This window comes from Hemicordylus capensis, chromosome 4 (genome assembly GCF_027244095.1).
Source record: "Hemicordylus capensis ecotype Gifberg chromosome 4, rHemCap1.1.pri, whole genome shotgun sequence".
In the NCBI taxonomy this organism is placed as follows: Eukaryota; Metazoa; Chordata; class Lepidosauria; order Squamata; family Cordylidae; genus Hemicordylus; species Hemicordylus capensis.
In genome coordinates, this window is record NC_069660.1 from 301,992,962 (window position 1) to 302,008,731 (window position 15,770).

The 15,770-nt window shown below is 44.5% G+C and overlaps 1 protein-coding gene across 3 annotated transcripts in view; it reads right to left on the reverse strand.

Moving 5' to 3' along the window:
* ZHX1 (zinc fingers and homeoboxes 1) overlaps positions 1–15,770 on the reverse strand; it is a 34,610-nt gene that overhangs the window by 9,563 nt on the left and 9,277 nt on the right. For 2 of the 3 annotated variants that reach the window (XM_053250628.1, XM_053250627.1), the window contains one exon: positions 1,084–3,909. In XM_053250628.1, coding sequence (XP_053106603.1) covers positions 1,087–3,684 — 2,598 coding nt within the window. In that variant the 5' untranslated portion in view covers positions 3,685–3,909 and the 3' untranslated portion in view covers positions 1,084–1,086. Of the gene's footprint in view, positions 1–1,083; positions 3,910–4,760; positions 4,883–15,770 lie in introns of those variants that run through there. The other variant, XM_053250629.1, reaches the window with a different exon arrangement.

The window sequence follows — 15,770 nt, forward strand, 5'->3', positions numbered from 1 at the left end:
CGCCAGGTAAGAGATTGTGCTTTATGGGCTGTTGGCAATGTCATTTCTTGAGCCTGAAGGTCTAGGCTCTCCCTGGCCAAGCTTTTAGATCTATGCTGGAGGAGGAGGAGATGGAGGTGCTGGTGGTAGTAAAGTCAATCCTAGGGAGTGTCTGGCTTCCCCAGGCTAAATAATTTGATCATCACTGTTTTAAACACAGCATCTTGTGTGGTGTTTTAAACTTTGCTCCTTTAATTAAAAAAAACGAAAACCAAAATGCCATACAAAGTTTTGGGGACTTCATTTTTTTTTTTTTTAAAATAGAAGCAACCTTTATCTTACAATTTCAAAAGGACTGCACAACGAAAAACAAATTTTGGTATTGGCTGCATTCACTGTATCTAGTATTTAAATATGATATACACTGATTAGGTTGAATATAAAACGTATTTCAGGCCCAAACCTAACTCCCTGAAGACAGCTAGGGAGACACATTCAACATGACTTCTGTAAACCTAGCACACAAGCTCCATGTGCAACAGAGATATTCCTTTCCTCTATTGTCCTCTAAAAATAGCCAAAAACCCTTCAAACAATCCTCATCCCATTGCTGCTTCTTTCCTTTGGTATCATTTACCCACAACCCATCTTGTTTTCCCTCTGAACATTTCCTTACGCTGGAAGGAAGAAAACCTGACACACAGTTTTGCAGTAGCAACGCTGTAAGCATTTTCCCCATTTTGCAGTTATTCCCTCCTGTAATAAGAGAAAAACAGTAAAACACACACATCTGCATCCATAGAGGATTTTTGGAATCAAACGTAAGGCAATTAAGTAGATAGTCCCTTAAATGGTATGCCCCTATCAGCACAGGTGTGGAGAGCTGAATTTGGGATGGGTGTTGCAATTCCAAATCTTGGGGTTGTTTCCCCCCATCTCTGCTAATCAAGGAGCAAATGCGTGTTTGCCGCACGAGTTAGCAACTTGTCTCCCCATTCCAAAGTGGAGCAAATTCTAAGCAGGCAATCACCGGAGCTGGAGGCCCAGCACCAGACACTGAGCACTGCAAAGCAAGATTATGTTCCCACAACGCAAAAAACTTACATGTCAGTCTGATTTTGAGAGTTTACGCCTAACATGTCGAGGAGGTTCCCAATTGTCACTGTCATCCGATTCTTCTTCTTCATCTTCTTCTTCATCTTCTTCATCCTCCTGGTAATCCAGCAGCTCCTCCTCTTCCTCCTCCTCCTCCTCCTCCTCAAACAACTCAAGACCCAGGTCAGCTCTTCTCTGCCTATCCCCAAACCACTCTCGGACCTGCTCGTATCCCATGTGCGATTTGGCAACCAGCTCGTCGAGGTCTTGTTCATTAAGGAATTTGTGTTTCAGGTAATAATCCTTAAGGATTGCTTTTCCAGTTTTAAATTTGATCACTGGTGTTTTGTCCCAGTGTTTGATCCTTTTATTTGCCCTCGGTCGCCCGCGAGGCCTTCCTCGTCCTCTCACCTTTGGCCTTCCTCTTCCCCTCCTTCTGGAATGGCCTTGACCGTTCAAACTATTTGCGTTGGTCCCTTGATAGTTGTAGTACCATTTCAAGCCGCCATTTTTCCAGGCGTAACGAGTATCTCCAAACCAACTAACAATCTCTGGTCGAGGAAGCCCGGTTTCTTCTGCCAACTTGTCATATTCTTCTGATGACGGCCACTGAGTCCGGACAAATGATGTTTTAAGCACATGTAGCTGTTCTGGCGACTTTTTAGATTGCTTTCCTGACTTCTGTGCTCCGGCTCCTTCCCCACCAGATGTCTCTGCAGATGCTTCCTTTGAGCTGCTTGTATTACTTTCATTTAATTCCTCTCCTTCATCCTGCAGAGCACTGCATTTCTTTTGCCCTTCAAACCAAGCATCAATCTCACGCCTGGTCAGCTTGGTTTCTGACTTTACCCTATTCAGTTCATCCTCTGTAAGGACAGGATTGTTGTGAAAACTATCCTGGAGAACCTGCAGTTGTTCAGCAGTCTTTTCTTTGAATTTCTGAGGGCTGAGCTCTGAGGCATTCAATGATGGTTTCTGCTGCAGCTGGACCAGTGTTGAGGGTTCGTTCGTTTCATCGCTTGAATCAATGATGATAGTGCAGGAATCGTTGCTGAGATGATTATAATGGTTATGCTTTGAGTTCCTCTGGTTGTACCTTGTGTCACTGAACCACTTTTTGATCTCCCCTTTAGTCAGGCCTGTTGCTTTCATGAGTCTGACTATCTCCAAATCATGAGGGAAGTGATTTTTAAGGTAGCTGATTTTCAGTTCTGTCAGCTGCTCCTTTGTCTTCTTTGCACGGACCCCCACCGTGTCAGCATTTGCAACCACCACTTCTGGTTTGGTAAGCTGAGGGGTTGGAACGGCAGCTACTTGCTTGGTTTCGGTAACAGGCTGAGTGGCCTGGATCTGCGCTTTCTGCAGCTGGGCTTGATTTGGGACTCCTGCCACTGTCAGAGCTATCGGAGCTGTCACTGGGAGCGTGCCAGTGCCTGCAACCTGTGTAAGAACGAGACCAGGCTGACCAACTATTTGGCACGTCTGCAGAATGGAAGGCAGACCATTGCTGGCTGCCGAAATGTGTGCCGGAATAACCGTAATTGTCTGAGGGACAGTATGTACAGTGCCATTAAACTGCTTTCTCCTTGCCTCTTCTACTTCCTCTGGTGTCCAGCTGACCCCATGCTTCAGACGCTGGGCAGAGAACCAGATTTTAATCTGTTCCTCAGTATATTTAGCTTGATTTGCAAGAAGTGAAATTTCTGACACTGTTGGATAAGGAAACTTGTTGTAGGTGTTAAGCAAGAGGGGATTGTTATCCAAAGCAGTGTTGTAGGTTGGAATGCTACTGATAGGAATCAAGACTTTAGAAATTAAGTTTGTGCTCTGTGGGGACGCTATGGTGGTTATCACTTGCGTAGGCTGAATTACCGTTGTAGGATTCACAACTGTGCTAGTTGTTTCCACAGGCAACTTATTGCTTGTGTTGGATTCTGAAACCACAGAAATAGGTTTTTCTATTATTTCTTCACAATCTGGATCAGTTTCAACATCTTTCTCTTCTGCAGGACCATCCTCTGCCACATTGTGGAGAAAAGCAATTCGCTTTGTTTCATTCTTGTTTTTCATCATTTTCATAATAGGGGTTTTGCTAATTGAGATGCCCGAAGAGATGTCAGAAGCCTCCAGTTCTTCAGCTTTCTCCTCTTGCACAAAACTCCCATCAAAAGTAAGATCGTTCACTGTTTGCTCAAAGATTGTCTGGTTGTTACGTTTCACCATGGTCAGCTTAAAGCTCTCCTCTCCAGGGTGGTACTTCATATTATGCTCTGAAAGAGCATCATATCTTTTGGTAACAAACTTGCATTCAAGACAAACATAGGAGGAACTTAATACCACATTGGGGTGCTCAGAATCCACATGGAAAGTAAACATGTTGAGATCTGGAGTCTGAAATGTGCAGTATTTGCATTCATAGCCACCTTCGACTTTTTTATTTTGCTGATTGTCCGAGTCCACATATTCTCGGGAGTCCTCATCACTTGAGACACTTCCTGCTGGTGTAATCACAGGTGGTCCTTCGTCAGCATCAGACACTGCTTCTAGGTCTGCATCTGGCTCATTTGCCAGAACCATGCAGGGAGTGGTAGATTTTCGCTTACTTGCCATTCTGTTGAAATGGAAAGACCACAATGGAATCAGTGCTGATCTTCCCACTTCAGACTTGCTGGGTGCTTGTTTTCCTGTAATGGCTTTTGGTACTACTTCAATGCATGGTGACTTTTCAATGCTTATCCTGTTAGCAGCGTCTTCATAGTGCAACTACCCAAGACAGTAATTTGCAGTCCAAAGGAGAAAAAAGAGCAGCGATTTCTTGACATCTGCATCCACAGCCTGTGTTAAAAAAAGGGGTGGGGGGAGAAAATTTAGTTTTTTCAAGAAATGGCTGCTGTTGTCTTAAGCCAAATGCCCTCAAACCTCTCAAATAATGTCTCACTCTTGATTATATTTCAACAGAGTTATGAACAGAATACCACAGCCCTGCCCAATTTCAGGCCCTTCAAGTCGAACAGCCCATGAGAGGCAAGATACATGTCTATTGCTCTTCAAGACTCCAAGAACTGCGGAGCCGTCTAGTACCTGCAGGCAACCAGATAGGGTGGGTGAGCTGTGTTTAGCTTGAGGGGAAACCAGTTGTGCAGATCTGCACTCAGACCCTGCATTTAGAAGACATCGACCCATCTGTGGAGTAAAAGGTTTCAAATGAAACAGAAAGACATAAGGAGGCTGGCAAATTACCCGGGGGCTGGGGTGGGAGAAACACAAGAAACAACTACCGATGACAACGAATATTTATATACTGGTTTGGCCATGGCAGCTGGGGATGCTGAACCACGTTTGAGAGCCCTTGCCTTAACAGCTTTGTTTACAATGATAACAATTCCTTTTGAGCAACCACTTCGACAGATAACATATAGGGACATAGTAAGCTACCTTATATCAAGTCAGACCATTGGCCCAACTAGCTCAGTATTGTCTATACTGGCTGGCAGCAGCTCTCCAAGGTTTTGTGCAGGAGTCTTTCCCAGCCCTACCTGGAGATGCTGCCAGGAACTGAACCTGGGACCTTCTAAATGTAAGCAGATGCTCTAGCACTCAGCTACAGCCCCATCTCCTAAGGGGAATATCTTACAACAGAAGCGCTCACATTTATATATAATATTTTTTATACCACTGATATGTACATCTCTAGGCAATTGTGGCTGAGGATGATGGGGTGATATGTAGCCATCCATCCAAATGCAAACCAAAGCAAAACCTGCTTAGCAAGGGGGACAATTCATGCTTGCAACTGCAAATCTGACTCCAGTTAAGAATTAACCTCTCAGTCATCATATAGTTTTGAGCATACTTCAACACGCCCCCCCCGCAACAAAAACAAAACAAAACAAAAACCTTGTGAAAAAGTTATTTTTCTCAATTTTTCCAAAAGTACATAATACTTAAAATTCAAATTTTAAAACCTGGGGTGCTCAAAGTCAGCCACTGTGAACTTCTCCAAATCTTGGCTGGTGTTGCTTATTCTCAACTTCTTTCTTAAGTAGGACCTCCCTATCAGAAAAAACACACACATGGCCACACAGGCATCCAGTGTAATAAAATATGGAGAGAGGAGTCCAAAGCATAAACTGCAAAGGAGCACTCCTGGTTTTCTAGGACCCCACCTTGCGCCTTCTACCCACCTATCCAAAATAGCTTTCAGATTCTCGGGGAAAGAGTCTTGTACACTCTTAGGGTGGATAGGCAAAGAGGCAGACTGGCATTGTTGCATATATTTTAAGCAATCGCTTCTCAATTTCCGTTCAGTTAATAAGCAACTTTTTATGCCTACCACCAGTTCTTATTCATTCCCAAGGAGGTTTTTAAAAAACAACACCATGACAGTAGCTGATTGTTTCCAAAAATTGAGAAGACTTGTGTCCTTGCCCAAAAAGAAAGCTAGGCACAAAGGATATAGTTCAAGCAGCTCAGTTTGCAGAAAGTTTTGGTGAGCATTTAAGAAAAACAAGACAGATACTTGAGCACCATTTGTCTAACCATTAGGTGAACGATACAAGAAACATCCACTGGTGGGGGGGATCATCTTTTAGCAAGTACAGGTGAATATGGATCCCATGTCCATGACTGAAGGCCACTCTGGCTGGGGATGATGAAAGCTAACATAAGAAAAAGCCCTGCTGGATCAGTCCCAAGGCCTATCTAGTCCAGCATCCTGTTTCCCACGGTGGCCCACCAGATGCATGAGAGGAGAGCTGGTCTTGTGGTAGCAAGCATGACTTATGCCCTTAGCTAAGCAGGGCCTGCCCTGGTTGCATATGAAAGGGAGATGAAATGTGAGCACTCTAAGATATTCCCCGCAGGGGATGGAGCCACTTTGGGAAGAGCAGAAGGTCCCAAGTTCTCTCCCTGGCTTCTTCAAGATAGAGCTGAGAGAGATTCCTGCCTGCAATCTTGGAGAAGCTGCTACCAGTCTGAGAAGACAATACTGAGCTAGATAGGCCAATGGTTTGACTCAGTATATGGCAGCTTCCTATGCCACAGAGCTCTTGTCCAACAATATCTGGGGACCCAAGCAGTGTTATCTCTAATTTTTTTCAGCTGTGTGCGGAATGAGTTTTGTTCTGGGAAGCAGTATCAAAGCAGTGTGCGCGCACATGCATTCAGAGTGGAGCCTTCCTGATTCAACCTCAGCGGGATCTAAAATTAACTGAGCAGACATCAGAAAATGTGTGTGTGCGTGCACGTGTGCACACCTTAGAGGGAACACTGGACCCAAATTTGAAAATCCCTGTGCTAAGTATAGCAGTTCCACTAAAATAATTTTTAGTAAAAGCTGCTAGGATTCTCAATCTGAAACTATGTGATCTAGAAACTTGCTTTAAAAAAGGAAATGCAACACAAGATTCTCTGGATTCAATACATTTTAGACTCCAGGGAAGTCTAAATAATCAGGGCTGCAGAGATCCACTAGTCTGCTAGTTGTGACAAGTGAAAAATTATACCTGACAAGATGAGTGAAAAAAGTCCTGATGAGTAATATACCAACATAGCTTGAGTAAAGTATTTTGTCTTGCTGATAAACTGAAGCCAACATTTCTTCACTCCTGGAAATAACCACCATGCAGATTTCCACATGCCACAACTACATCACATCAACTGTTTTAGACTTAAAGTGCCTTTTACTGAATTGTATTACTAGCATATGACAGGAGACTTCAGTGTTTTTAAAATGTAGATATAGAAACACAGAAAGAAATTGACACAGGCCTAGCTGAGAAGACAGATCTGGCAACTCCTTGTTCTACTAGTCAAATTAATGACTTCAGAGTAAGCAGATGTGCCCCTCAAAAGAGAATGTCAGAGAAAATTCAAATTTAGGTTTAGAAACTTAGTATGGCTTATGAACGCGTTAACTCATTTATCTTGTTAAGCTTTACCACAGGAAAACATTAGTGAACCATTTTTACTGGAAATGGAAACTCTGTCATATTAGAACTAGTCCGTGGGTTACCAATGAACTTCTGCAAGTTTCCCCCACAATGTATATAATTCATGTGGTATGCCCTGAAATCGGAGTAATAACTATCTTATTTTAATAAAGATATTTTTAAATTATATGGAACGTGGGGAGGAGGCTTCCTTGCAAATCCTAGTTGCCTGAAGTACTTTTTTTAAAAAGTGGCAAATGAAGTATTTTTCTTTGCACTATTATTTGTTTAAAACATCCAGTACCCCACTCTTCAGTTTCATAAATCTCCAGGGTGGCTTACAATTAACAATAATAAAGTCTAGAATATAATGCACAACACAAAATATTATTTAAAAGAGCACAGCAGTAAAAAACCCCACAAAAAACCAACACATACTGCAAAGTCAATGCATTGAACCAAGCATTGATCTAAGAGATATTACCGTACTCCGATTCAGGGTACTCCAATTCAGGCATTATGCTGTACATGTGTTTGTGTGAATTACTTGTACCTGTGTTCACTTAAAAAGTGAACCTGAATACAGCCAAAGGCATGGTACTGCTAGGAACTACACTTCTGTACCTGCATTCAACATAACATGTGAATGACTGTACCTGTGTACAAATCTGTACCACTGTACACTCGTCATACAAGTGTTGAACATAACACGTGAATGGGTCTATTGTAAGGAGCAAATATAGATGTCAGCATATGGCACCGGAAATATACGAAAGCTGGCGTCAGGTGAGCCTCCCTGGAGACAGCACAGCATCCTACAAAATGCTGTTTATCCAGCAGCCACCTCTCTATCCCATTTGGGATGTACCTAAAGAAGGGTCTCAGAATGTGACCAAATATTCAGGCTTATGGGGAGAAGACAGTTCTTTAGATATTAGAGTCCCAAACTATAAAGTGGTACAAGCAGTGAACAGTGGAATGTTTTGAATATAAATTTTAAAAATGCTTGAGACCAAGACTAGTGTGTGTGCGTGTTGGTGAGAATCACAAGCACCTGCTTACCTAGATTTAAATAATAATAATAAGGCAGGGGTTCTCAGACTTGGTTCCCTAGATGTTGTTGGACCAACTCCCATAATCCCCATCCACAATGGCCGAAGGCTATTATGGGAGCTGAAGTCCAACAACACCTGCAGACCCAAGTTTGAAAACCCCTGTTATAAAGGAATATCAGGAATTTGACAGGCAGGATCCAAAGAACCATACAACGAATTCCATGCACCCATGGGAGCCTCAGACTTAAGCTGCTCAAACAATAACTCCCAACGCCAAACGGCAACTGCTTTTAAAGCCAAGGGCATTTTCTAAAGTCTATTAAGACCATGGGGATCTGCTGTTCAAATCCAAATATCCCAGGATATATGTCAAGTTGTTCTTTGTATTCTGGCTGAAATTATTATGGCAGTATAGCCTATTGGCCTAACCTAGTATGCAGTGGAGTCCTTTAAGGGGCTGGAAGGGTGCCCTTACCTCCCCCGCCGGCACTCTCCCCAAAACTGTTGCAGTGGAGCTGCAGTGTACCTCCTTGCAGCCCTGTTTAGCGTCATACCAGAATTGGCCACTTCCGACATGACGCTGAACAGGGCCACAAGGAGGTATGCTGCAGCCCTTCAGCAATGGTTTTGCTGCAGCCCTTCAGCAATGGTTTGGGGGAGAGCGCAGGCAGGGGGAAAGCGGAGGTAAGGGCCCCCTCCCAGCCCCTTATAGGCCCCCTCACCTCCCAGGAGTGCACAAACCAGTCCGTGCACATCCCTAGTATGCTGACAGTTTAAGTATGCAAGCATTCAAGTTATAAAGTAGAAAATATGGATATACCGCTTTTCAACAGGAAAGTTCTCAAAGGGATTTGCAAAGGGGAAAAACAAAGAAGAATATGAAGAGGATGGTCTCCAAAAGGCTCATATTCTAAAAAGAAACACAAAGACAGCAGCCACTGGAAAAATGCTGTACTGGGGCTGAATAGCGACAACTGCTGTCCCCCTGCTAAATACAGGAGAACCACCACTTTATAAAAAGTGACACTTTGCCAAGTTAGCAGGGGTGATGCCAACGATCTCTTCACCAGGCAAAACAGAATATTCTGTGCTTTCTCTCTCTCAGAATCCAAAACAATCTACACGTTTAGCTACACTTTAGTGTTTTCATTAATGCAATAAATGACTAACAACAGTTGGCAAACCTGAATCAGGCTTTGGGAAAAATGACAACTCAATCCTGAGGACTGAATAAGTGTGGGTTTCTCTTTAGTTGCTCTCTTGTTTTTCACCTTCTACATCTGCAAATGTAAATAGCAAAAATACTGATTTCTGCCAGCGAGAGAAGGTAATAGTTTGCTTGATTCTTATATGTATTATTTGTTTAAGCAATTTGTATCTTAACTTTTGACCCACCAGCATTTTACAATAATATGAACCAAAAATTAATAAAACAAGTTCAGAACAGAAAGGGAGCCAACAAAAATCACCAGCCTCACAATGCAAAATCAGGGAAGCATGTCACACTTGCAAGTGGACATGGGGATTGAGGGAGAGCAAATTCTTAGTCATAATGAAAACCCTGTGTCCCCACCTAGACGATATCTGTGTCCCACCACAGTGGTTCATATTCCACCAGCTGAGAATCATTGCTCTAGATGACCCAAGTCCCTGGGAAGACTCGTATTGGGTCTCAGATAGCATATCTAGGTGCCCAAGACCCAAGTTGTTTAAGGCTCTGAAGAGTATCCCCCCACCCTTTAATAAATGTATCTCTTAGATCAGTGTTTCTCAACCTTTTCGGGGTCAAGGACCAGTAAATTCTTTGTGTGCAGTTTCAAGGACCACTACATTCTTCGTGCGCAGTTTCCCGAACCAGCAGTTAGTAAAGGGGTTTCAAGTTTAAGTTTGTTTGTTTGTTTAACAGACTTCTATACCGCCCAAAACCTGCATCTCTGGTAAGTTTACAATTAAAATAATATTATGAGAATTAAAATCATTACAATTGGAATCATTTAAAAGCAAACATTAAACATTAAAACTATAAATCAGGAGTTCTCAACCTTGGGTCCCCAGATGTTGGTGGGCTTCAACTCCCATAACCCCCAACCACAATGGCATTTGGCCATTATGGCTGGGGATTATGGGAGTTGAAGACCACCAACATCTGGGGACCCAAGGTTGAGAACCCCTGCAAAAGCCCAGTTGAATAAATATGTCTTCAGTATGTCTTCATATGTATTCAGTTAAATAAAGTAAAATTTGTTAACAAAGAACATACTCATCACACACACACACACACACACACACACACACACACACACACAATATTAAATTAATGTGAAACTGGATATAATCCCACCAACTAGCCAGCAGCCTTTGAGAAAAGGAGAAGCGTCCCACCACCACCGCAGGCTTCTCCTGGGCAAGATCTTCCTCTTTTCCTTCAAAAGCTAAAGCTAGAAGGATGCACACACGCACCCTTGCTCTTCTCACTAGCGCCCACAAACATCTGAGACCCACCAGAGGCCGTTCCAGTCCATGGGGCGACTCTACAGTCTGGAGATTAAGGCACAGCGGTCTCTCACTCCTGTTCAGATGTAGCCCTCCAACTTTTTATCTATTCTCATACTCTATTCTCATATTCTCAAATGGCATCGACATTTGCACATCTCTACAAAACCAAGGGTAAACTCCCTGGAAACATGCATGTACTTCCACTTTAGAGAAAGTACTTCCCACGCTCCCTGCCCCCATACACTCCACACATTTATTTGGAAGTAAATGCCCACTGATTTCAGAAGTCACTTCCAAGGAAAAAGGAGCAGGACTGCCACCTCACCCTAAGAACCTGACCCCCTCAAACTTCCAGCTCACCCTTTTTCCAGCCATCCCTCATGCACAAGCTTCAGTCCATTGCCATGCACTTCTCCAACTTGTCCCACCCGTGGAAGAGAAATAAAGAAGAATGCAAACACTCCTGCCTTTTCCCAAAAGGACGACCAGCCGAAGCCTGTTCTGCGCTGAGGGGAGCAAGGAAGGGACGCCGGCTGAAGCCCAAAGAGGAAGGGGAAGCAAGGAAGCCACACGAAGAGCGCGTGCTCCCCGCCCCCTTCCTAGCCCCGACCAATCAGGGCTCTCCTTGAGCCTGTGCTTGGGGATGGGACAAAAAGCCCGTCCCCCAGCACAAGGCCGTCGCTGTGCTGAATCTGCAAAGACTCCTGCCTTTACTTCCTCTCTTTCCCTGTAACTTGCCCTTCCATGTAGGTATTAAAAGGGTGGGAAAAGGAAAAGTCAGAGGCATGCAAATGATAATAAGCAAATTGAAAGAGACAAAAAGAAAGGCAGCAGTTAAGGAACAAGACAAAGTGTGGGGCCCCAAGTTAATCTGGCACTGCCTCCTCCATTGTTGGGGGTGGGGATTTACCTCCCAGCCGCGGACCACCACTCAAGTCTCTGCGGACACGCAGTGGTCCCCGGACCACTGGTTGAGAAACAGTGTCTTAGATATCAAGAACTGGATTCAACACAACCTCTACAGTTTTGTAAATATCCACTTCTCTGATTGTAAGTCGACAGCCAAGTAGGGGAGAATTTGCACACTGGAAGGCAGATGGGTCTTTTTTCTTTCAGGATGTCTGTAACATGAATGACTAACATGAGACAGCAAGCAGGACAGAAATCTTTTTATGCACGGGCTAATAAGTCTTGCAGGTGTATTTACAAGGCTGAATTACTAGCTCTTAAGATGCAGCTTCCCCCCTCCATCTCTACATGGTCAATGCAGAGCACAAACCCCTTGCCCTATCCATGACTTTGCAGCACCCTACTTTTCAACCCTCTGTATCCAAGACCATGACCTCCACTCCTTCAACTTAACTTCCTGCAGCCAACCAAAGACTTCCTGCTTCCCTACATGTCTGTTCCTACTATTCCCTGCTGCCTCCTACACATGAATTTTATTTATTTATTTATTAGACGTGTATGCCGCCCCCCAACTACCATCTCTGGGCAGTTTACAAGTTGTTGTTGTTGTTGTTATTATTATTATTAATTAAATTTGTACACCGCCCCAAACTTTCGTCTCTGGGCGGTTAACAATAGTATAAAACAAGTTAAAATATATACAAAAACTTAAAACAATTTAACAATTTAAAAATCAACCATGAATTAAAACCTTAAAATTTAAAGAACAAAAAAGCTTGGGTGAAGAGGTGGGTTTTCAAATGCTTTCTAAAAATTGTCAGAGATAGGGAGGATCGTATCTCAGCAGGGAGCGCATTCCACAGTCTCGGGGCAGCAACCGAGAAAGCCCGTCCCCGTGTGGCCACCAGCCGAGCTGGCAGCAACTGCAGATGGACCTCTCTGGATGACCTCAATGGGCGGTGGGGATCATAATGAAGAAGATGTTCTCTTAGATACCCAGGGCTTAAGCCATTTAGGGCTTTATAAGTTATGACAAGCACTTTGTATTTTGCCTGGAAACCTATTGGCAGCCAGTGTAACTCTATCAACAAAGGAGTGATGTGGTCTATCCGAGATGACCCAGAGACCAACCTGGCCGCCGCGTTCTGTACCAACTGAAGCTTCCGGACTACGTACAAAGGCAGCCCCACATAGAGTGCATTGCAGAAGTCAAGTCTGGAGGTTACCAACATATGTACCACTGTTATGAGGTCATTCATCTCAAGAAACGGATGCAGTTGGCGTATCAGCCAAAGCTGATAGAAAGCACCCTGGCCACCGCCTCAACCTGAGAAACCAGGGAGAGGTGTGGATCCAGAAGTACTCCCAGACTGTGAACCTGTTCCTTTTGGGGAAGTGTGACCCCACCTAGAACAGGGAGATCAAAATCGTCTCTAGAGTTCTGACTTCACACACTAAGTACCTCCGTTTTATCTGGATTCAGTTTATTCTCCCTCATCCAGCCCATTACTGCTTCCAGGCAAGCATTTAGGGAAGTTATGCCATCTCCTGAAGAAGTTGACATGGAGAAGTAGATTTGGGTGTTATCAGCATACTGATAACACCCAGCTCCAAATCCCCTGATGATCACTCCCAGCGGTTTCATGTAGATGTTAAAAAGCATTGGAGAAAGTACGGAGCCTTGAGGGATACCATACTTAAGCTCAGATTTTGAAGAGCAACAGTCTCCAATTGACACCATCTGGAATCTGTCCGAGAGGTAGGAGCAGAACCAATGTAAAACAGTGCCCCCCACCTCCAGCACCTTCAGACGTTCCAGAAGGATACTATCAAAAGCCGCCAAGAGATCCAAAAGGACCAACAGAGTCACACTTCCTCTGTCAATTCTCAATTGGAGATCATCCATCAGGCTGACCAAGGCAGTCTCCACCCCAAAGCCCGCCCGGAAACCAGTTTGAAATGGGTCTAGATAATCAGTTTCCTCCAAAATCGTCTGGAGCTCAGCTGAGAGGCCACCACCTTCTCAATTACCTTGCCCAACCATGGGAGGTTGGAAACAGGCCTACAGTTGCTCAACTCTGAGGGATCTAATGCAGGCTTCTTAAGAAGAGGTCTAATAATTGCCTCCTTAAGACAAGGAGGCATCCTGCCCTCCCTCAGAGAAGCATTTATGACTTCTACCAGGCGTCCTACAACAGCCTCCCTGCTAGATAGAACAAGCCATGTTGGACAAGGATCAAGTTCTCTCTTTTACAATTATCGGTTATAATAATCTGCTTACAATTATCTCTTTCGGTGTCACACATACTAAACTTGGAAAGATACGCAGAAAATTTGTGTGGCTTACATGCAACCATGACATGCAAGTTCACAACATGCTCCATATTTTGAAGGGATGGAGCCATAGCTGAGTGGTGGTGTGTCTGCTTTGCCTGCAGAAGGTCCCCGGCGCAATCCCTAGCAGCATTCTCCAGTAGGGGTGTGTACGGAACCGCAGAACTGCGGTCTGGCACTGGGGTGGGGGGTTCTTACTTACCCCTCCCGCCGCTTTCCCCCTCCGGCGCCCGTAGTTCTTTTAATAATTGGGGCGGCAGGATACCTCCCTGCCGCCCCTTCTTACATTTTGCTGCTGCAGCCTGCCACTGCCGTTGGCTATGCTTCCAAAGGCTTCAATAAGCCTGTAGCGCACACGCACGTCGTGTGCTTCATGTCTCCACGATATGCGTATGCGCGCATGCACTTCGCGGATGTGAAGCGCGCGCAATGTGCGTGTGCGCTACAGGCTTATTGAAGCCTTTGGGAGCGTAGCCAACGGCAGTGGCAGGCTGCAGCAGCAAAATGCAAGAAGGGGCGGCAGGGAGGTATCCTGCCGCCCCAATTATTAAAAGAACTACTGGCGCTGGAGGGGGAAAGCGGTGGGAGGGGTAAGTAAGCCCTCTCCCCACTCTTAAAGGAACCTTCCCTTCCGAATCACCCAAACCCTGAACCGCCCATGTCCGGACCGGTCCAGAGGCCTTTAGAATGGCCTCCGGAACGGTTCGGACTCATCCCTATTCTCCAGGTGGGGCTGGGAGAGACTCCTGCCTGAAACCTTGGAGAGCCACTGCCAGTCAGTGTAGACAAAATTGAGCTAAATCAGGCCTTGACAATTTTCTTTGGATCTAGGAGCCAGACCAAACATTTAGGAGTCAGATAATGGACACTTGACAAAATTACTAGACATGATAAACAGGCTTCTCATTACCCTCTTTGCAAGTAAAGCACTTAAAGACACAGAAAGAATTTAACTATGGTGCCTGGGACAAATAAAGGCTTAAACAACTCTACCACTGAATATCCTAGTCTACATGCTCAATTAAATTTCTAGGTGCCAGAGCTCCCTGGCACCTGAGATTTGCCCAGTCCTAAGCTAGATGGACCAATGGTCTGAAAAGGTACAAGGTAGCTTCTTATGCTCCTCCTTGATTATGAGGTACCATCTCTCTCCCTCCTTTCAAGTCCTGTCTCAAAACCAGGGTGGACCAAAAAAAACCCCAAATTTTTAAAAAAATCAGATTTTGTAAAATTTAAATTGGATTTTAATATTTTCTTTAAAAATGTGTTTAGAAATGATAGATATCATCATGAATAGTTATAATTATATTATATAAACATTAACATCAGTATTCAGAGATGAGACACAGCAGACCTTGTCTGTTCTGTTCGGGAGGTGGTGCAGCACATGCGCACAAACAGTCAAGTCCTTACCTCACTCTCTTTCTAAAGGTGCAAAGACAAAGAAAGTCCATGAACAGAGGATTTGGGGGGATAGAGAAGATCTGGGCAAAGAGGAGGAGTCTGGATATAAATGCAAAAGACAAAGGAGAGGAACAGAAAGTGAGCAGAACATATTCATGCAGTTCTGAGAAAACATATTCTGAGTGTTAATTTCAGGGCCAAGGGTGGCCAGTTCAAGAAATATGTTTGCTGATGAGATGTGTGTGTGTGTTTAAGTAACAACAGTGAGCTGATGGGAGTCATTTAAACCAGCGGCTGTCACTCATTTTGTGGCAGGGCCACTGTCACTATTCCTGCTGTCTGCCGCAGGCCTGTGCTAGGCCCAGTGGCGCATGCCCCCAATGGCGAATGGGGAGGGTGCACACTGAAGGAGCTGCCAAGCACCCTCCTGTTTTCCCTGCCGCCCCTGCTCCTGTGGGCTGGCAGAAGGCAGAATGTGTGGGAGAGGATGTGCGCCCAATCATCAGGGAAGGGACGGGGGAAAATGGCAAGTCTGAGGATGCCAGTGTAGTCTCCATGGGCCACACAA